Genomic DNA, 22,476 nt, shown 5'->3' with positions numbered 1-22,476 from the left:
TTAACACGTCTCCTGTAGTCTCACACAGCCTCCTCCTCCTCCTCCTCCTCCTCCTCCTCCAGGAGCTGTGTCTCCATGAACTCTCCTGCTGCTGACCACGGCCCGGTCTAATGAGCTGTTAGCTGACACCAAAACAAACACGTTACTGAGATTTAATGACAGTGAACAGGCTGAGAGGATGCTGAAATAACGACATCATGACCTGGGCTCCGTTTCAGAAAGGAGGTTCAACAAAGCCTCAGTCTAACCCGGACTGCGGTTTGACTTACTCTGAGCTGAAAGTCGCTTTCTGGTTCCAGAACAGCTGATCAGAGTTAGTTCAATCAACTCTGAGTAGGTTCAGCCGGAGTTAAGCGCGTGCACGCTGACTGTAAAAAGCCAGCTTTAATGGAGCCCTGACACCACGATTCATGGTTAGGGTTAGGGTTAGGGTTAGCCTAACCCTAACCCTATGAAACAGATTAAATATCATTCAGTGGCTGTTTTAATGAGCATCAGCTTTATCCCTAACATGACACTGACTTCACAAACATTATAATTCATGTTGATTAAACTGAATGTGTTAGTTTAAAAAAAATAAAATCCAATAACTTACGGCGTCTTATCTGAGCGCTCTCAGCAGTGGTGGTGGAAAATCTACAAATGATGACTTTGACACAGATTTGTCTTTTGATTTTTTTATCATAATAATAAAAGACTTTTGCAAAGCGGTCAGAGCAGCACAGAGACGCAACGTTTCTTCTTTTAATCTGTAACCGCTCAAACACGCGTGAGACGGGCTGAATGAACGAGGAAGTGAATGAGGGTTTTATATTCTAGAGGGAGGAGACGGAGCGAAACTCTGAGTGTCCTGAAGAAAACCTGCTCGCGACCAGGTGAGGTTCACAGACACAGTTACCATAGTAACCAACTCAGCGTTAAAGTTACCTCTCTTTCTGAAACGGCACCCCGAGGTTTCCCTCATCTCAGGGTTAACAAACTCGGGGTTTCACTAAACCCGCTTTCTGAAACGGACCCCAGGTCTGTCTGCAAGACGACAAGAGATAACTGACTGTTTTTTGAATGGAGTTTGGTTTGGCCTTTTCTGGTGCAACACCAGGACAACTACAGACAGACCTCCAGGACAGAGTGAATCATGTCTCACTCCTCTGTCTGACAGAGGACAGCTCAGCCTACAGTCTCTCTTGTCCTAAAGAGGCCACCATACAGACAATAAGAGGAATCAAGTCCCTGTTTATAATCCTAACATAGAATCAATTAGACAAATGAAACAATGATTACATCCTGCTTTGATATGACTGCATGAGGAAACATCATCAACCATCAGTGAGTATAATAGTGTAACATTTACCTCCACTCTTTCCTGAAGGAACAAACTCTTTCACAGCGCGTGCTCAGTGTGTATCAGAGCTTTGACTGCGGTGACGACTGCTCCGCTGTGAGGGGGAATTATTTACCTTTCTTAACTTTAGACTTTTATTTTGAAGACAGTAGTCCGGAGCTTCCGGTCCGTGGTTCGCTCGGGTTAACTTGACGCAGCTCAGTGTGGATATAAACCGCTGGAGTCCAGATGCGGGTCCGGGTGAGGATGACGGAGGGACCGGGAGACTGACAAGCCTCTGCCGCTCTGCAGACACTCCGCCCCGGCTACGACTGTCAGAACACACCGCCGGTCTGACCCGGCCGGAGCAACATGGGGGACCCGCGGGACTGGATCCCCACATCCGGCCCGGGAGAGCGCGGGAAACCGGCCACCTACACCGGGGACCGGAAGGCGAGGCTGGTGGCGAAAGCCAACAAGAAGTGGGTGAGAATGGTCACCGTGCTGGTCTACGTCCTGTCCGTGTCTCTGGCCGCCGGCACCCTGGCGCTGTACTACAGCCTCATCTGGAGACCCACAGCCGGACCCGGGTTGACCGGGACCGGCACCGGGGACCCGGGAGCCACGACCTCCAGGACCGTGACGACAGACGGTGAACCTGGTGCACGTGGAGACAGTAGGACTCAGTGTGACAGTAATACTAGTGATATAAGTAACACTAAAGTCAGTATGAACCTTCATACAGACTCTGGTGAACCTGGTTCCGGCTCAGGGGACCCCTCTCCCGGTCCCACCGCTCTCATCCCCTCCACCGGACCGGCCGAGTCCTCTCTGGCTGGACAGGGCTTCTCCTCCCCGGACCTGAGCTCCACCGAGCCGCCCGCTGTGACCGCTGAGGATCCGTCCAACCTGCCGACTCACCGGCCCGGGGTATTACCGGGAGTGACCCTTTCAAAATAAAATGAGACGTGTGTATGATGTGCTTTTTTTCTTTACCTGCTGAAGGATCACGTGACAATGAACAGGTGTGTCTGTGTTTACCTGTATTTATTCACTGTGTTTATACTGAGGGTTTATTTAACGAGCTCTTTACATAGTTTAGTTCTACATGATGATTTTATTCACCTGAAGTCTGTGTCCTCTCAGTCAGTCTGCTGTAATATATTTATATATTTAATATTTAAAGGTTTTAAAGGAAACAATAAACCTCCTGAGTCACAACATTGTCTGCTCTTATTTTGTAAAGACATCATCATCACTATTATAACTGTTGTAGTATCTGAGTAAGTGTCTCTGGAATGTGTTAAGTAGGCAGAAGTAAAACAAAGATGTATCAGCGCTTTTCAACCTGAAGGACGAGGTGTCCTAAACAATAGGATGAGAGAAACATGCTCTCACTTCCATCATATATAAGTGCATGTTGAACTGTGTTTCGGGGAGACACTATTTGGCTGAGGGTGTTCTCCCAGGTATTCATGAAGCCTGACCGATGCTGATTCTTTGTAATAAATCTTTGCTTATACAAACAAGTCGGTGTCAACGGAAGCTCCTTTCTTCATCTGAGCATCATCGATGTCTGAGAAACAACACTATATTATTATTATTATTATTATTATGCCATAAAACAGAGTCTTATGGAGCAGCTCTTGGTCAGGAGCATCATGCACCCTCAGACTGTCCACGAACAATCCAAACTCACTGCTGATCTTGTGTTTCTGCTAACAGACATTAAAACACCGTGTGCTCCGTGCTGTGTGTGACTGACAGTGCCGTCCTCTCCGCAGTCTGCACACATCAGCAGGTTCGTTCTGCGGCTCTCCTGCTTCCTCCTGTTCAGTCACTGAATCGTCTCCTCTGAGCAGACGAAGCGCTCCATTCAGGAACAACACAGATTACCTGTCAGTTACCTTTGAGCACACAGGGCTGAAATGTGTGAGTGCAGCTTTAAGTGTAGTCTGTGTCCATTAAATCAGGCCTTTGATGGAAGACCCTCACGGTCAGGTGAGCCGTCAGGTGAGAGATTCACCTCCCTGCATTTCATTATTCTGCAGCCCATCAGCTGTTAATCTGAGCGATTCGATCTGTTAATGTGGAGCTCAAGTCCTCCAACCGCCGCCCTCTCATGCTCATGGGCTCTTAGAGGTTCTACCCCCTCACCGTCAGGCTCACCTTCGACCCCTGATGAAGAATAAATATAGACCTGAATGTTTCACACCTGAACCCCAGGTCGCTCCCTCAGCTGATCAAAGCTTCCGGCTGGTCGCTCCTGGTTTTAATCCCATCAGAGGATTCATCTCCTGAAGCCTCCTCTGTCTGATGGATGTTTATTTTTAAGCACAGCAGACCTGTTCACAGAGCCGCACACTCGGTCGTTAGGTAACCTGATGAAATACACCTGTTGGAGCTGAGGAGGGAGTCGACTCCGAGTTCAGCTGCTGAAAGTGAAGTTTGAATATTTACTCACTTTCATTTGAGGTGGTTAAACGCTGCACTCACCTGTGCACACAGGTGTGTTAGACTGACCTGCTCATTCACTGCTTTAAAGTTTGTATTAAAACTATTCATTTAAAATCATCAGAATAACTCTGACCTGTCAATCAAAGTGGGAGTGACACCTGCAGCTTCCAATCACCTGATTCGAGCGGTGGTGTAGTTGTGAGGCTCCCCCACAGCTCCCCCACGTGGACACACTGCGAACTGCAGGCTGAGCACTGCAGTTCAGCCCCACATGTGAGCGTAATAAACGTTATGGCACAAACGTGCCTCTGTGTGTTTACTCATATTAAACAGAGACACTGTTTCAGCGCGTACATTAAAGCGGATTAATAATTCTACATCCTGTCACATGAAAGTGTGCCTCCATTAATAACAGGATCAAAATAACAAGAAGTGATTAAAGTCTGATTTATAAATGAGAGAAACAGGAAGTGGATATTGAAGCATGTCTCTGTCAGCTTTTGGGTCTAATACAAGTTTAAACAGAATAAAGTGGTTTAATGTGCGATCGATTATCCATCGATCTAAAACAAACCGGACGTATCTCAAAGTAAAACTCTGCATCAGTGACGGTTGTTCACACGCAGGAGGAAACTCTCTGCTGCTGTCTGTGACATGTTCTTTCTGCTGATCATTAAAGAGACAAAGACTTCCTTCAGGCACAGAAAACACAGACTGCCAAACAAACAGAGACAACGAGGACGGACAGAAGTTCACTTGGTTTATTAAGAGCTGAGAAAGGCTCCACGAACTGAGCCTCAGTGACAAAAAGCTTCAGAGCAACAGAAACAGCCGAACACACGAAGAAGAAGCTGCTTCAGGACACCTCAACACAAACAGCCGACCACCTGGAACCAGTACGAAGTCTCTGTCCCAGAGCTGCCCAGAACCATCCTCAGGTCCGGGTCCTGGTTCAGGGGATATTTCAGAAAACAGTCAGAAAGGACACGCTTCATTTGAGTTTGGAACCGGTTCTGAGCTCATTTGGGTTCTTTCTGAGCTGGTCTGGACGTGAGTTAAACTTTAAAGTGCAAAGTAAAGTCATTTTAGTCGGTCTGCTGAGCGGGTTCTGTCCGTTCACATCTGTGTCTAAGGCAGCATCTACTACAGTGAAGACGAAGAAGCAGACTTCTGAACGTCTTCAGATAGTTGCACATAACGTTGATTGTAAATCCAACCAGGAGAAAGAACCCGACAACGAGACGGCGGCATCTGAACTCTGATTGTCAAAATATCAAATGGATGGAGAGGCGATGTGTGGACGTCTGATGATCTGTGACGGACCGACGCTAAACTGACCTGGTGAGCGCTCAGACTGGACCCAGGCCGGTCAGGTGGGCTCTGAAGGTTCTGACTTTGGTCTGAAGTAGTTACGGGAGGTTTTAGATGGGTCAAATGGTTCCTGAAATACCTGGCTTTGTCTGATCCTCGGTCAGACTGATTGTTGGTGGCTTGAACAGTTTACCAACTGTTCTTCTAAAATGGGTTATTCACACCTAATCTAGATTAAACTGGGCCTATTCTGACACGTTGGTTTGGATTGGTTCTTAACTCGTTTGAAGCTGGACTAAGTCTACATTTACTCAGAATCGTAGTGTGTATCTGACATGTTTGTTGTTAATATCCTCTTCTCTTATTGGCTAGATTTGTATTGAATATCATGAAGGCATCATGCTGCACTGTCCAGGGCAGAATTTGATTCAACCTTTTGTGTGGTTGTTTTAGTCGACAGCAAACCAAGCGTACCAACCTGCAGGTGTGAATACGCCTTCAACAGGGACTCAGTCCAGACCTGGAGCGCTGCTGGTTCCCATGAGCCCACCACTGCTAGTGTTTTCTTGTTATACTCTGACGTTTAAATATTCACTTTGTAACAGGGAGTCCACACTTGTACCTGTCCATCCCCCAGCATGCATCACTGAAGCAAAGACAGGAAGGACAAAGACAGAGACAACGCAGTGCTGCCCGTGTGCACCGCTGTTACAGTAAAGGCACCAATCACAGAGCATGTTGGACAGCGAGTGCAGCGTCTTCGTGACACAGTGAATGTAAAGCTAAAAAAGTAACTGAAGGAAAGAATCAGTGTGCTATCAGAAGTCAGTCCTTTCCACAGACCGCGCTCTCTAACTACAACAACAGAGCTCATCGTGTTTCGTCGTCAGAGACTTCAGGAGAAGACGTCGACTCTAAGCCGAGGCGGCCCTCTGAAACGCTGACAGACACTTGGACAGACTCCACAAAGAAACTGAACTTGGCGTCTTCTCACAGGTACGACTCGTGACTTTAATCACAAGAGTTAGCGGTTGTTTTCACACCGCCTAAACTCACCAGCCTGGTTATGTTAGATATATTTCTGACTCTTAAGCTCCTCCCTCTGGTGTGGACGTCACTACACCAACAGGAGCCACAGATAGTTTGATTGTATTCCATCAGTGCTGTTTCCAGCAGCTCTCCGAGGACGCACCAGGTTTGATTTCTTTTGGAGTGCCGGTCTTTACGTGCGTTCACACTGTGAGCAACACAATCACCAGACAACAAGTGAGAAGGAGGAAGGAGTTCTCTCGACAGGCCTGTGGACGAGTCATGGACTGTGTCCAGCGTTTATCTGCCTTTTCATCTGCGGTACATTCTAGTGCAAAAACAATGTGTTGACTAACATATGAGTTACATGACAGAAAATCCAAACTTAATTTACTGACTGGTTTCAACTCCTCCGATGTGACGATCTGTTCCATCTCAGGGTGGTTTTATTTCTTTGGTTTTTTTGAGTGCCTAATAATAATACAAAGATTAGCATCTATTAGTTCTGTGTGTTAAAAACCACCTGAACATCATGTCTAATATTATAATAACAATATACATCTAGTTAGCTCTTTAGCTGGTTAGCTGTGATTGGCGTCTACCTCACACAGTGGCTGTGGATAGTTGGCTGAATTTGCCGCCTTATACTGAATCAAGTGTTTCATCAACAGTCGATTCAGATTTTTATCAGGTTTCTTAAAGAAACATCCCATAATATCCTGATCAAAGTGTTTCTTTCTGTCAAAGTCGAGACGACACACAGAGCGACCGATTACCTGCCCTGTTGCTCGCAGTGTGAACGGCCCTTTAGGTTATGCATATACTTTAAAAGTGCAGATTTAAAATTGTCTTTTTGGTGTTCAAGTGCATACATTTGTTCTCACATTTATGGCTTTTAGTACAAACTTGTATAAATGTAGAGGACGGTTTGGATTGATCCTATAGTCTCTTGGTGTGCTTGGAGTTATAATGGCTCCTCATGTCTTTGCGAAGGCGGAACTTCTCTCCACAGACACCGCAGATGTACAGGTGAACGTCCATGTGTTTCTCCAGCTGTTCGCCGCCAGGAAAGATCTGGAAACACACCTGGCAGATGGTTTCCCCGGCCGACAGGTGGGAGATCATGTGTCTGACATGGTCGTGTTTGAGAAAGGTTCCCTGGTCGCACACCGGGCACACGTAGCGCGCCATGCCTTTGTGCATGTCAGTGTGCAGCCTGAGCTGGCGCTCTCGCAGGAACTGCTTCCCACAGGTCTGGCAGGTGAACTGCTTCTCCTTGGTATGGACGGTGTAGTGCTCCCGCAGGTGGCAGCGTTGATAGAAGCCTTTTCCACAGATGCTGCAGAAGTGTTTGCGGCGGTGATCTGGTTCACTGCCCTCCTCCAGCAGCACCGGGCGGAACAGCTCCTGGTCGTGGCAGGATAAGGCGTGCTCCAGCGCTACACTCTCGTTCTGAAACAACAGACCACAGTGAGAGCAGGCCAAGTCAGCCGCCTCCAGCAGGCCCTCGTCCATCCCCTGTGGCTCCTCCAATAAGGATGCCTCATCTTCCCCGTGGGAGTCCGATTCGCCACCTTGGGATTCGCCACAGCGTTCTGCGTGCTCCTGCAGCTGGCGGCCTTTAATCAACACCTGGCCACACCTCCCACAGGCACATATATGGCCCATGTGGTTGGACAGGTAGTGGGCTGACTTGTCCTCCTCCGTTAACAGAGCACCACACAGTTCACAGGGGGCGGAGTCTGAGTCCTGCTTCTCCTCTTTTAGCTTCCGAAGTTTTGCAGGGATTCCCAAATCTTCACTGCTGGACATGTGGCCTTCAAAGGGCTCACTGCTGTTATCAATACCTGAGACACTGGGCTCTGGTTCAGGCTCTGATCCCATTTTCTCCCTCTGTAAGTCTTTACGCGACGCATCACTGAAACGTGCACTACAGTCTTTGGTGGTGTGCTCGCCGACCCGGACCATTTCTATCTCAGGGAATATGCTTTCTTCTGGTTCTGTCTTGATGGAGACAATCTGGGTTGACCCAGGCTCACCATCTGTCCCTGCTGCCACTGATCTTATAGTGAGGTCAGAGCCAGCCTTGACCTCAGGCCAGTCGTCCTCACCTTTGCAGATCATCCTGTGTTCTTCTATGCTCTCAGAGGTGGAGCTCTCTGCTTTACTGGAGTCATTGTCCCCCTCAACGTTTCCTCTTGGTGGATGAAAAGCCTTACGGTTGGTGCAGGTCAGGATGTGTTCGATTAAAAGCTTCTCACAGCTGAAGACGAAGCCACAGTCATCGCAGGTGTAGGTGCGGCCGAAACGAGGACGGTCTTTAAGTGCTGAACCCCGAGCACTGGACCTCTTTCTTAAATCACATGGCTGCTCGACTGCTCCATCAACCACTGGTGGTGCAACTATCAGGGGAGTGTTCACCACCTCCTCTGCCACCACCGGCCTGCTGACAGTCACTGGAACTGCTGGACGCACAACAGCACTGCTGACAGCTTTTGGTACGTGCTCCACTTCAGGTGCGGCAGGCCTCTGCTGCTCGTACATGCGGACTCCAAACATCATTTTCCCGCCTGCAGGTCCAGTGGAGGAACTGGATGAGGAGGAAGAGGAGGCCGAGGAGGAAGGGGTGAGGTTGGAGCTCCTGATGTCCCTGAGATCCTCCAGCGAGTCGGGGATGTAGTACATCTGCAGGTACGCCATGGAAGCCTTGAGCTCCTCAAACTCATAGCTCCCCACGACAATGCGTCCAAGGTACATGAGCTGCAGGATGAGGTCGAAGCACTCCGCGCTGATCTGCATGTTGCTGAGGTCCAGGCGGCCCGCCCCCTGCTGGTCCCGGATGAACATCATCCGGAAGTAGGAGCTGCAGGCCGCGAGGACGGCCTTGTGCGCCCTGAAGTAGATGTCCCCGATGGCAATAAGGCAGTCGCACAGGAAGCCCCACTCCCGCTGGTTGTTGAGCTGCTGGAGGACATGATCGCTGTGGCTCGGCCTCGCCATCGCCCTGCATTCATCAGAGAAAGACATGAACAGAGAATTTTAACGGCTTTTCTTTCTGCTGTGAGGTTTCTCTGTGGTCAGCTTTTATTGCATTGTGGAGTGTTTCAAAATGTTCGGTGAGTTGTGCTCATCGAGGCAGAAGCAGCCCTCAGTCTGGCTATGACTCATCGAGAGCAGGCGTAAATAATTATGAGATCTGGCTTCAGTCATTTACTTACTTCAGAGTTCTTTAAACTCTGGATTAGTTGTTAGGGAGGTAAAATAAACCGTTACCTAACCGTAACTTTTTTCAGGAGTTTTGATAATGTACGTTTTTTTTTCAGATTTTAGATTTGTGTTGACATACTTTTGTACAATTACTGAAACACAATGATTAAAAATATAACGTAGGATATAGATCACTTGAGCTGGGTGATACTGAATATTTAGCTTTTGTACTTTAGGCTCAACTAAAAACATTTACAGATGAATAACCAGAAGGAAACGTATGAAGCTATCAATGAAGTCCTTTTCACACCTGGAATCTGTGTTTTTACCTGTGTTAAAGGGATACAGACAGGGGACACTTTAATGCTAGTCACACATTTTCACTCTGTTGTGAATTCTGCTGCCTTTTTATAATATCTGACAGAGCACATTAATGAAGTTATTGCAAAAGTCCCAGACCCTGCAGTTCCTCTGGTGTCCACTTGAGGCTGCCTCCAGCAGTGAGTCAGTCCCCATAGAGCCCCATGTTAAACTTTACAGCAGAAATAAACATGTTTACAGCCTGGTACAAAAAACAGTTTGGGTCTCTATAGCTCATTTCTCTCTTCATGACAACTGTACGGGGAGAATCTTTATACAGCTCACCTGTTTACATTATATTAAGGCTTAAAGTGATGCATCGTTAGGGGCGTGGCCTCTTTGAGTGACAGCTGGGAGCTGCTAGCTGTCTGCTAGCTGTCTGCTAGGTGTCCCCTCAGCTAACTCAGTCACTGAACGTAACCTCTGGGCCGTGTTTGTGCTGTTGGAGCCTTTTGGAGATTTGTTCATGTAAATATCAGACAGATAATCTGTGTGTGCGCTTTATTGGACGAACAGACCGTCCAACACGTCTCACACACTGTTTCTACACTTATCATTGTATTTATAAGATGAGATAAGATCATCCTTTATTGATCCCCAGGGGGGAAATTCAGGAATAAGTTAGCACAATGTTGCCTTCAGGTTCAGTCTAAGAGACACGCAGGTAAGAGGAGAAGCAGACATACAGTCAAACCTTGTGAAACCTGAGCACAGTTTTACTCTTCCGTTCCGGTCACTTTGAGCTTTGAAGAGTTTGATGGAGTTTGACCTTTGACACCACACCACACCACAGTCTGTAGTAAAAACGTATAAAATAAGATCTCACAGTCTCAGTGGAGAGTTTACAGTCAGTGAGCTGCAGCAGACCTCAGCTCAATGTCCGCCCCCGCAGAGCCGCCGCGGGCATGCGGAGCGACAGTCACGCATTCATCGTCAGTTAATCACGGAGAGAACCGTCCTGACAGCACCCACACCGAGCCGTGAGGAGCGGGAGAGAGAACACTGAAGAGACAGACAGAAGGGAGAGGCCGCCCGCACTCACGAGCTAAAATGGAGATTACTGCTCCTCGGTGGTTAGCTACGTGAAGCTAACAGCCCATAGCATCGATTAGACCGGATATTACTGCGGGTAGAGTTTCAAAATATGAATGATAAAACTCGACCGGCTGTGCTATGGACACGAAGATTGTTAACATTAGTCTTTCAACCCATACAAACTAAATATAGTTCGGCTTTAATAAAAAAATGAAACAATACAACAGGCATTTGAGTTCATGTACACTTAAGTGAAGTCGATTTCGTCGCTGAGATCATTCTTGTGAAAACCCACACCGGATGTAGCTGTTGTAAATGCCGCCAAAGTGACGTTACAGTGATATCTCCCGCAAACAGTCCCGCCACCCCCGCACTGCCACCCGCAGTCAGCTAGCACCGAGAGCAGCAGGCCGCGGGGATTTTATCAGCTCTCCCGACTAGGCGGCTCTCAAGGCCGGACCTAGACCTGAGGACTCACCGTGGGTACCGGAGGCCGGCGGAGGAGCTGCTGCTGGCGGCGGGGGTGTGTGGAGGTTCCCGGGGGTCTGGAAGTTTCCTGTCCGGAGGTTTGTTGTGTTCAGGCGGAAAGTTGAGACGAAGGAGAAGCCTCTTCTTCTTCTCCGCCTGCAGGATGAAAGAACTTCCGCACAGTCTGCCGCTACGTCAAGCCGGACACAGTGAGGAGGACAAAATAAAAGACTTCCGGTTGTTATGCTGGACTTGATAAGAAATAAACGTCATGCAGCGCAGCTTCCTGAAAAGAATTTTCCATCAATTTTGCTGCTCTACATTCTGACTTTTATTTCTTTCTTCTTCTGTAAAGTTCCCCTGCTACAGTAGAAGTAAAATTACATTATTTCTAAAAAAATAAATTAATAATAAGACACACGAAAAGAACAGAACAAACCACTTTCCTCACGAGCTGTTAAAAAACTTCTGATAAAAAATATTCCTGATAATTATTTCTTTGATTGGTTTCATACCAATCATTTAACTCCCCAAGACGTTTTCTACCGACACATGTAGAATACAAAGTCTATGTGGTATAACTAAATAAAAATATGACTATTACTTTGAAAACCCTCACAGGAAACATTACATACTATTCTTTTGTCTGACTTGACGGGGGTGAACCGGGGACGCGTGCCAGCCTGAGCCACCGAAGATGGTAAAAAAGATGAGACGTTTCACTCTGAGAGTCAGAACAGAGATTTAATGAAGCAGCGACATCTCACTCTGTTTCATTTCACTGAGCCCAGTTTGAGTTCACTGTGTGAAGTTTATGGAGCAGGTGCACAAAGAAAATCAATACATTATCTGTTGACTCAAGTGTGACGTACATGTCTCTGATTGAAATGTTCTGTTTCTGAATGTAACGACAAATGTTCCTTTAAGCATCACACCAGATATTTCTTTCTGTATTGAATAGCACCTGTCAGTGTGACACACATACACACACACACACACACACACACACACACACACACACACACTGATCACTGGTTTGTAAGTTTGTTATTAATAATCCTAAATATGTTTGGTTTGGTGAAATCCTCCCAGCATGCACTGGGGCTGCAGGTTCATGTGTTGTGTGAGCCTCTGTGACATGAAGTCATGTGTCGATGTTTGTTTCTTAAAGTCTCTCACTGTTAAACTCCTCCACACGAACACGATGGTGCGGTGTTTAAGAACATCTATATTCCTCTGATTGCACACAGACTGATCCGTCACGTGTGCTCGTCTACAGGAGCAAATATAAGGAACATATCAGACCAGTAGGACTCGTTCCTTTATTCTGTAAACAGTTATTCAGAATATTCGTTTGCTGGAACATTTTTTATCAGTTAATCTTCAACACTAAATAAATCAAACATTTATATCTCTGTGGTTTCTTTCAGGAAATCAATAAGAAATGCTTTATGCTGTAGACTATTATTATTATTATTATTATTTTTATAATTGTAAATAAAACATTACTATTAGTATGTATTGTTATCATGAGAATACCAACAGCTCGGTTCCATCAGTAGATTTTCTTTGTTTCCGTCTTTAAGTAAAGATCGTGTTGAGCTGATTATTTCCGATCGATCTGGTTTAAAACGAGTCAATCAGCTCGGTATTGATCAGTTATTACATGTCGGTGAAGACACAGTCAGATCACGTGACCAGCCCCTTTGACCCTTCCTCTCGCGAGACGTGACGCGGCTTTCTGCGAGATCATCTGCAGCAACAAATCGGCTCCTCAACCTGAAGACAATCTGCTCATTTTTGCGGTAAGACACCGATTAACGGCCGCCGGGCACGGCGCGCGTGCACGGCACAAACACACACACAGCCGCCGTGTGTGAGCGGCGGGTGAGCGTGCGCACGCGCCTGTGTGCGATCAGGTGAATGAGGACGTGCGTGTTGCTGCATCTGAATGAGACAGAGGATGGAGGAGGCTGCAGCATCATGCGCGCGACACGACGTGCACGCGCAGTGCTGGTTTGTTGTTTGGTCTGTTTCCGGTCAGGGACGTTAGTCATCTGCTTAAGACCCCCCCCCCCCCCCCACAGTGTGTATGTTGGTGTGTGTGAGAGAGAGAGAGAGAGAGAGAGAGGTGTGTATTTCCGTGTGTATGTTTGTGCGTTTGTGTGTGTGATCAGTTGACCTTCACTGAGGTCAGAGGTCAGGTTCTGCTCACCTGTCCAGGTGTTCTCAGCCTTGAGTATAGACTGCAGGTGGGCGGGGCTTGCAGGAGATCACGTGACGTCATTAAACATGGCATGGCCTACCTGCAGCAGGTGTCTGTGGGTGCTTCTCGTTACATTCTTTTGCGCGTCCTCGCGTCCTCTCTCCTCGACTGAAATCCCTCCCCCTCCGCCATGACGGAGGATCTTCCAATTTCTTAAATGCACCTGAAGGAGACGAGGATGGAGGAGAGAGGAGGCTCCAGGAGGAGCTCCGAGCAAGGACACACAGGTGGATCCTACACTGAAGTGTTTTAAACAAAGACGTGACGTGATTGGTGCGGAGGTGCGACACAGATCGCTCTTTATTCTCACCGTTTATTCTCACAGCGCGGATCTACAGAAAATGTAACAGTTTAATGAGCCGTGATGGTGAAATATATTATCACACATCACAGCCACATCACTAGATACAGGACCATTTCATGACTAAGTGCTGTGGTCACACAAAGCAGCAGGAGGCCTTGTTTATTGAGCATTTACTTTACAATGAAATCAATAAAGTCGCAGCTCTGCTGGATGTTTGTGCACTCAATAAACAAAAAGAGAGTAAGAGTCAGAGATCACAATAACACTGATCTGTACATACAGACCATTTACAGGAAGATTCATGATTCAGTTCATTCACAGAAGTGATAGCACTTATACTCAGCCAGGTTAAACAAATTACATATCGCAATGAATATGAATCTATCTGTCCGTCCGTCCGTCCGTCCATCTATCCATCTATCTATCTATCTATCTATCTATCTATCTATCTATCTATCTATCTATCCATCCATCCATCCATCCATCCATCCATCCGTCTGTCTATAAAAGATACTTCAGGGTTTCACACAGTAAAGAAGTGATTCTGTAAACATTGCTAAAGCTTGTTTTGACAGCTGATCCAGCTGAGCAGCACGTCATCAGTACTCTCACGGTGACGCTACTGACCCAAAGATTTCTCATTTGGCAAAATCGCCTCCTCTGTCCTCACGTCTCTCATTTAATTCCTCGCCTGGAGGAGCTAAGAGGCGAGGAAACGACGCAGGCTCGATGATCCCTGCAGACTGAGCCGTGGTGGTTAATACTGTGATGTGTTCACTGTCATTACAGGGCCGATATGTGCAGGGCTGTAACCGACTCTCAGTTCTGTCTGTAGAATCAGATTCATCTGTTCAATATGAAGTTTTAAGTATTTTTAATTCATCAATCATGTTTCCAGACATCAACTTCCTTCTGTTTCGAACCGCGTCACCGTCGCTTTAATGAAATGTAACAAACAGGTTTACAGCCTGCCGTGTTGTTGCTCCTGCAGCTCTGTGCACAATGATTGCAGGAGTAAGGAGAGGGCTTTGTTCATACCTGCCAGGTAAAAATGACGATGTTTCCTGTGTTTCTCGGTGTTGTTCAGAGTGGGTCATGGAGGTGTCGTCTCACAGCCTCTTCCTGCTGCAGCAGCTCAACGTCCAGAGAGAGTTCGGCTTCCTGTGCGACTGCACCGTCGCCATCGGGAACGTCTACTTCAAAGCTCACCGCGCCGTGCTGGCCGCCTTCTCCAACTACTTTAAGATGATCTTCATCCACCAGTCCAGGTCAGGTAACACGAACACCTGAGCCTGCAGGTGGTTTCTTTATGATCTCTCTCAGGATCTTTTGTTCCTCTTGTTCCACTGTGAGATTATTTAAGGTTGTATTTAGAGAAGGATTCAGACCCAGGAAAAAAGTGCAACCTTTGAGACACTGAAATACAATCCAGGAAGTCTAGTGATTAGATGCACTGATAAAGCTTAATAATACAATCAAAGAGCCACACTTCATCATGACACACTCGATCCCAGCAGGAGTATCATGTGATCCCCACACAGGCTCCTACAGGAGGACATTGTGTTAAAGGGAAAGCCAGGTTCGACCCGTTTGCAGACGATACTACTTTGTATTGTTGAGTTCTTAAACCCATCATGACTATGTTTTCAGGCAGGTTTAAAGACGGCCTGAAGTTTCCATTTTTGCCTGAGTGTCAGTGAAAACATCTTCACTGTAATCAGAACAACACAAAGTGTGAGGCAGAAGCAGAGCGATTACCTGACAGTCCTCAAACAGGGCAAACAAACCCGTCGTTCTGATTGTCTCGTGTGTCTGTGTGTCCTCAGCGAGTGCATAAAGATCCAGCCCACAGACATCCAGCCGGACGTCTTCAGCTACCTGCTGCACATCATGTACACCGGCATGTGTCCCAAACAGCCCGTGGACCAGAGCCGGCTGCAGGACGGCATCAAGTTCCTCCACGCCTACCAGCTGTGCCGGAAACCGGGCGAGGGCGCCGCAGACGCTGCCACCGATGTAGTCCGCATGTCCAACCTATATGGCATCCAGATCTCTTCCCAGCTGGCCAATAAGGACACCCCCGGAGTCCCCAAGTCCACCACGATGTCCCGTGGCGCCCCGGAGGACGGACGCTCATCAGGCCGGGGGGGGCGGTCCAGCTCCCAGCTGTCTCTAGCTGTAGGCCTGGAGGGGGTCCCTTCAGACCACCAGGCATCCGCACTACGCAACGTCTGCTCCGTGGCCTCCGGAGATGACTCGGACATCTCGACTCGCATCAAGCAGGAGCGTTTAGAGGAGGAGGAGGACGGCGAGGGAGAGGAGGGGCAGGGGGCGGGGTCTCCGTCTCAGGGTAGCAGTCCCAGCCAGGGCCTCCTGTTCAAAGACCGGCCCCTGGTCCTGCTGTGTCCCCGCTGTGGAGAGCGCTGCTCCTCCCCCGAGGGACTACGAGAGCACCTGTTCAGCCACGCCCTCGACCCCGCCCGCCTGATGGAGGGGCTGTCACAGGGCGGCGAGCTGGACACCGGCGTGGAGGAGGGGCCTCCGGGGACCCAGGAGCAGCTTGACGCAGGGTGTCTGGAGGAGGCACTGAGGCAGAGCCAGGCACTTGCTAACCAGCTGGCCGCAGAGCTGAGGAGGAGCCGGGGGGGAGGAGGCGGAGGAGGGAGCAGCCCCGCCCCCGCCGCCCTGCACTCACGTAAACGAAAGATTGCCTGCGCCGTCTGCAGCCTGCGCTTCTCCCACAAGAGCCAGCTGCAGGAACACATGTACACCCACACCGGAAAACCATCCCGCTACCACCGCTACAACCGCCTCTGCAGCCAGCTCTTCCAGGCCTCCGCCCACTTCTGCGAGGGTGCCGCAGAGCCTGGGGGCGGGGCCTCAACTGGCGCCGCCTCACTCTCTGAGGAGCCCAACAGGGACACTCAGGACAACGGCAGCTCCTGCTACTCCCTGGACTCTGAGATCTCCCAAGAGAGCGTGGATGGTGTGCCTGTCGAGTGATCAGGGGAGTGACGTCATCAGGGGAGTGACGTCGTCTGGGGAGTGATGTCACAGGGGAGTTATGTCATGTGATAACAGGTGTTTGTGTTGTGTGGGAGAGAAAAGACGTTTGTGTTGTTGCTCTGTTTGTGTCTCTGCTGCTGTCTGATGGTCCCGTACCTGTGCAGGTGTGTGTGTGTGTGTGTGTGTGTGTATGTGTGGTTCAGTCATGTGATCATAGTGTGGTGCTGTGGTCATCAGCTGTGACGCTCAGATTGTTGGTTTCACAAGTTTTGGATCACAAACTTCAGCAGAGCTGCAACAGGAAGTCGATTATTGATTATTTGATCAGCAGAAGAAAAATCTGAAACTAATTTAAAAATCATTCAAATGTTTTGAGTCTTTGTGAGAGAAGTCGAGTTTATCTAATGTGAATATTTTCTGTTTTTATTTTTTATTTAATATTTTAATCTTCTCTGTTTACTCTGCTCTGCTGGTCAAACAAACGAGACATTTAAAGACGTCTCTGTTAGCTCGGATGGACGATTTGCAGACGATTAAACACTGAATCCAGAAGATAATCAGCTGATCAATAATTAAAATAATAGTTGCTGCTCGGCCCTCTCGCGTCCTGCTGAGAATTTCTTTTTCTGTTCATCTTTGTGCAAATCGCTGTGCAGACTGAATCCTGATCTTCCACACTCACCAGCGGACAGTGAACGCCTCGTGCTCAAACGTGAGGTGGCCCAGCGGACAGTGAACGCCTCGTGCTCAAAGGTGAGGTGGACCAGCGGACAGTGAACGCCTCGTGCTCAAACGTGAGGTGGACCAGCGGACAGTGAACGCCTCGTGCTGAAACGTCAGGTGGACCAGCGGACAGTGAACGCCTCGTGCTGAAACGTCAAGTGGGCCATGTGTGTAAAGGTTGCACTGTTCCTTTAATGTGATGTCAGAGTAAAGCTGTGGCCGTGTGTTCAAACAAGAACAGGAAGTGTTGAGAGCAGCAGCAGTGCCTTCGTGATGCTTTCGATGGTTCGTTTGTGTTGTCAGTAAATCAGAGCTTCGGGACAATCTGAGAGAAGAAGAAAGACGATCCGTCCACCAGCTTTTTTTACACCAACATGTTGGTTTTGTAGACACCTGAACCTTCAGACTTTCCACCTGAAGCTTCAGATGATTCCAGTAGAAAAGAACCTTTAAAGGACCATTCCGTGTTTTTGATGGAGACTTATTTTCCTTCCTTCTGCTCAGTTTGTTGGTTTCTCGTCATGTCTGATTGAGTTTCAGTCAATCAACAGCTTTCAAACAGAAAAGACCACAAAGTGCATAAAAACAATGACCAGCAGTTAAAGGGATAGTTCTGTATTTTGAAGTGAGTGTGTATTAATGGTCAGTGTGCACGGTCAGCACGGCTCCTGTTTGGAGACAGAAGCTAAGCTATGTAGAATTCAGTATCAGTGTTAGTGTACGCTGTATTTCTGAATCATTTGCACACTGAGGATTAATCAGTTTATAATCTATGAAACTATCCCTTTAAACTCATCTGAAGAAGGAAGTGAAATAAAAACAAAGATGGCGTCATGGAGGAAGTCGCCTGTGACACGTATAAACAAACCTGCTTTTTATTTATGAGTGAACGTTCTGGGCTACAGGATGTTATTTTATTTTGAAAGTTTCACCAGGTGGAACAAATCAGTTATGTTCCTTTAAATGGACAGCTGTCTGTGTCACATGACCAGTTATTGATTAGTGATTGACGCGTGTGTGATGGACAGTCGTGACGTCATCTTCATTCTGTGTTCACTGTAAAAAATACAAACAGGAAGTTGTGTGTCACATGTTCTGTACATAGATGTCTGTTTTTCATTGATGGAACAACAAAGTTTTGTAAATAAATGTTTTTTCCACCAATCAGACGACAGCTCTGAGCCTGAAGTCTGTCGATCACGTGACCTCTGTTGTTCACGTGACCTTTGTCGATCACATGACCTTTGTCGATCATGTGACCTTTGTCAATCAGGTGACCTTTGTCGATCAGGTGACCTCTGACAGGAAACTCTTTAAATCACTTAAACACAAAATAAAAATATGACTCAGATAATCTGACACAGCCCGCTGAGTCCGACAGCAGCACCTGGACACACCTGGACACACCTGAACACACCTGGACACACCTGAACACACCTGGACACACCTGGACACACCTGGACAGTAAAAAAACAACATGAGGACAAAAATGACTTTTTAGAAAATTTAGGGAATAAAAAAGAAAAATAAATTTTGGTTTAACAATTAAAAATAAAAAGTGAAAATCCAAATTAAAAATGTTCTTTCAGTCGAATTACTTCTTGTTTTAAATAACATAATTATTTCACAGGTGAGGTTCCATCATTAAACACATATCTGAGGAACAGTTTAAACTTAAATGAGCAGCTTTAATCTGAAATTCAGTCTCGTTTCCTGTCGACTCTCTGCAGTAACTAACTCTGTCCAGCAGGCGTCAGCAGAGAGCTGAGCGCACAAACTGTCCCGAAGCCTTCTGGGAAACAGAGTATTAATGCTGACATGGGTCCTCCAGCAGGACAGGATATAAAGATTGTGTACTTTCAAAATAAAACATCCAGAGGAGTCCCAGCGTGGTTAAATCAGAGACACTGAACAGCTTACATACATTATGAAGCTTTAAACGTTTTCACACTCATGTTTCTCCTTGTTCTGTGAGGAGTGATTTCTGTGATATGACCTCGCCTCACCTCGCCCTGTCTCATCTGTGTCCTTCACATTCTCTTTTACCTGTAACACTGACATCACCTCGGGAACAGGTTTCATCGTGAGGTGTGAAGGAGAACCATCACTTTAATGATGACGATCAAGAGTCCTCGTGCTGATCTGTTTCTGTTCTACAGAAACATGATCTTTAAGAGCAGCACAGACTGCACGTCTCACGTCTCAGAGAGAGTTATGATCCGGAGGCCTCCGCTTTGTTTCAGCGTCCTCGGTCGAACGTCGTCTCTGGTTCTGCTCAGTTTCAGTTCTGTCTGTTTCCTGTCTGCACCTGAACGCCTCCAGCTTCAGCCAGGAGACCAAACCTGGTGACGGAGGGCGGACGGACAGAACTTTGACTTTGTCCCACGCTCATTGAACGCACCATCAGAGGGCAGATTCTGCGGAGGAGACAGAGCAGACTCCCTGACCTCCTGATGACCTCCTGATAACCGCCTGATGCCCTCCTTGCTTCTGAGACTGTTGGGCGTCTGGAGGAGGCGTGTGTACATATAAACACGTTTACATGTTTACATGTTGTAAACATGTAAACAAACATTTCACCAACAGGTGAGCGAGCGAGCTCAATGAAAGCTGCTGAAGTTAGATGTAGTGTCTCGTTAAATCCTTTAACTGTTTTTTTTAATTTAAATCAAACAGAGTCAAAGAAGGACAGGATGGATGTACGAGTCTTTTCAAAATAAAAGTCTCTCACAGTTTCGAGTTTGAAAAAGGGTCATTTAAATGTTTCTTTCGTTGAACTCGTCTGTTCGACGTTTCAAACTTGAAAACAAAAACAAAAAGATGAAACTGATTAAATGTAAAAGTTTAAATGAAACTTTATTGATCATGTCGTGTGAGCAGCTCAGAGGGCGGAGACGTGACCAATCAAACGCATATTAACATAATAACATACAGTGTGTTGGATACATGGGTCACATGTTTGGTCACTTCCTGTCGTCTCCAGTCACAGCAGGAAACAGCTGGTGTGTGTCTGTTTCCATGACGATGCCCTCTGACCCCTGAGCAAGCAGAGCGGCTGTTTATTCTTCATCCTGCTGAACACACAGAGGCAGCGTGACCCTGAGCGCAGGCTGACAGGCACAGGGTTATTATGGCTGTGTTATTGGTGCAGCTGATGGAGTCATGTGATCATCATTAAAGTCACATCGTTAATCAAGGTCAGAGGTCAACAGAGAGAAACATGTTAATGAATATTATGAAGTGTTTGTTGATGTTTCTTCTTCACTGATGATTACTCACAACACAAACAGGAAGCGTCTGAACGTCCTGTGACGTGGTGAGGAGAGACCTGATGTAAAGAGTCGGGCTGAGGAGACGAAGCTGGGATTTCATAATCAAAGAGTTTTATTGGTTCGTGAGGAGCTGCTGCAGGTTTACCTGTTTCCTGTTCACCTGCTCGGCCGGTCCTTCAGGAGGAAACGCTGAGCGCTCTGCACCGTGTTCTGAAACCAACGAAGAAGAATGGACCCACAGGAAGAACAAAGGATGACACAATAATAAATCATAATAAAATAAGTATGTTCAGTATCTGAGGTCGTTCCCTGTAAACCGTCACACACAGCTCATCCTCGGCCGGCTGCTCTGAAGTTTCATCTGGATTAAAATGATCACGATTTGGAGAAACTGTTTTTTTCTACCCAGGATCACATAATCCAGCTTCCTGTTGTCCTGGTTTTTCAAAATAAAACTGGATAGGATCAACTTTATCCAGATACTGACTTTTAATAATTACCAGCACTGAATGTGAGTACACACTACATACTTTGTCCACAGGGGGCGAAACACTTAATGTTTGATGTTGATGCTGCTCGGTGGGTCATTTTACAGACCCTGTCGAGGATGATACTTGACAGTGAGATTGACAGGCGGGTCGGCGTAAGCAGTAATGCAGGTGTTGTACCGGACCGTCGTCGTGAAGGGGGAGCTGAGCCAGTCGATCTACGTTCCAACCCTCACCTGTGGTCACGAGCTCTGGGTAGTGACGGAAAGAATGAGGTCGTGGACACAAGCGGCTGAAATGAGTTTCCTCTGCAGGGTGTCTGGACTCAGCCTTGGATGGATGGATGGATGGATGGATGGATGGATGGATGGATGGATGGAGACAGAATCCTGACCCTGCATCCAACCCTAATGTCGTCTTCACCTGCTGTACCTGCAGTCTGACTCTGTAAACCTGGTTTTGTTGGATCACATGTAGAGTCGTCCCTCTGCTGGGATCGTCCTGATGTCAGGGTTAGGGTTAAGTTCAGGTTCAGGTCTGATCAGGTAAAAACAAACTGATCATATAATCTGTTTCATAGATCTGATCAAATCTGACAGCTTTAGCCTGATCAGACGACCTTTGAACCCCCGGGCCCTGAGCTCCAAACCAACACAACAGTAAACAGTTGATCTGATGTCCTCAGTCGCTCAGACATGCGTGTGCTCAAACACACGTATGAGCTTTTAATTTGAAGTTACAGACACAACAGGATGATGACCGTACCTCCATGAGCATGGCCACCGTCATTGGCCCCACCCCTCCTGGAACAGGTGTGATGAATCCTGCTCTCTGACTGGCCGAGGCGTAGTGGACGTCTCCCACCACCCGTTTACCGCTCGCCTTCGTCTCGTCTGACAGGGAGGATGACACAGAGGTCAAAGGTCACACAGGCACATGAATGGTCACTTGAAGCAACACCTGTTCAAACCTTTCATCAGACAGGTGTTTGCACAGGTAGCTGTCTCTGTCTTCTCCTCTCTCTCAGCAGCTCGCCAAATTAAAAGCTGCTGTCAGAGTTTAATCAGGATACTAACCCCCCCAGGTACACACACCTGTGTGTATCAACGCTGTGTAGCATCGGTGTGTAGCATCGGTGTGTTGCAACGGTGTGTAGCATCGGTGTGTAGCAACGGTGTGTAGCATCGGTGTGTAGCATCGGTGTGTAGCATCGGTGTGTAGCATCGGTG

General features: G+C 47.4%; 3 protein-coding genes across 3 annotated transcripts in view; 1 reads left to right on the top strand and 2 right to left on the bottom strand.

Moving 5' to 3' along the window:
• Nucleotides 1-4,525: 4,525 nt before the first annotated feature.
• On the bottom strand, nt 4,526-11,355 carry zbtb1 (zinc finger and BTB domain containing 1). Its single transcript, XM_069657430.1, has 2 exons — nt 11,199-11,355; nt 4,526-9,122 (listed from the first exon to the last, which is right to left on the bottom strand). Exon 2 carries the CDS (start codon nt 9,116-9,118, stop codon nt 7,058-7,060), a length of 2,061 nt encoding a protein of 686 aa, XP_069513531.1. The 5' UTR covers nt 9,119-9,122; nt 11,199-11,355; the 3' UTR covers nt 4,526-7,057.
• Nucleotides 11,356-14,853: 3,498 nt separating this feature from the next.
• zbtb25 (zinc finger and BTB domain containing 25) lies at nt 14,854-17,154 on the top strand. Its single transcript, XM_069657444.1, has 2 exons — nt 14,854-15,026; nt 15,585-17,154. Exons 1-2 carry the CDS (start codon nt 14,854-14,856, stop codon nt 16,759-16,761), a joined length of 1,350 nt encoding a protein of 449 aa, XP_069513545.1. The 3' UTR covers nt 16,762-17,154.
• A 3,761-nt stretch (nt 17,155-20,915) lies between these two features.
• LOC138612139 (C-1-tetrahydrofolate synthase, cytoplasmic-like) overlaps nt 20,916-22,476 on the bottom strand; it is a 2,705-nt gene continuing 1,144 nt past the window's right edge. Inside the window, exons 5-6 of the mRNA XM_069685455.1 lie at nt 22,013-22,140; nt 20,916-20,969 (exon numbers count right to left, since the gene is read on the bottom strand). Of these exons, the coding sequence (XP_069541556.1) occupies nt 20,916-20,969; nt 22,013-22,140 (182 nt within the window). The remainder of the gene's footprint in view (nt 20,970-22,012; nt 22,141-22,476) is intronic.

Source organism: Semicossyphus pulcher, unplaced genomic scaffold (genome assembly GCF_022749685.1).
Source record: "Semicossyphus pulcher isolate SPU_LCO1_2020_fin unplaced genomic scaffold, fSemPul1.0.p SCAF_11, whole genome shotgun sequence".
Taxonomy (NCBI): domain Eukaryota; kingdom Metazoa; phylum Chordata; class Actinopteri; order Labriformes; family Labridae; genus Semicossyphus; species Semicossyphus pulcher.
This window is presented reverse-complemented; position numbering and strand designations above follow the sequence as displayed.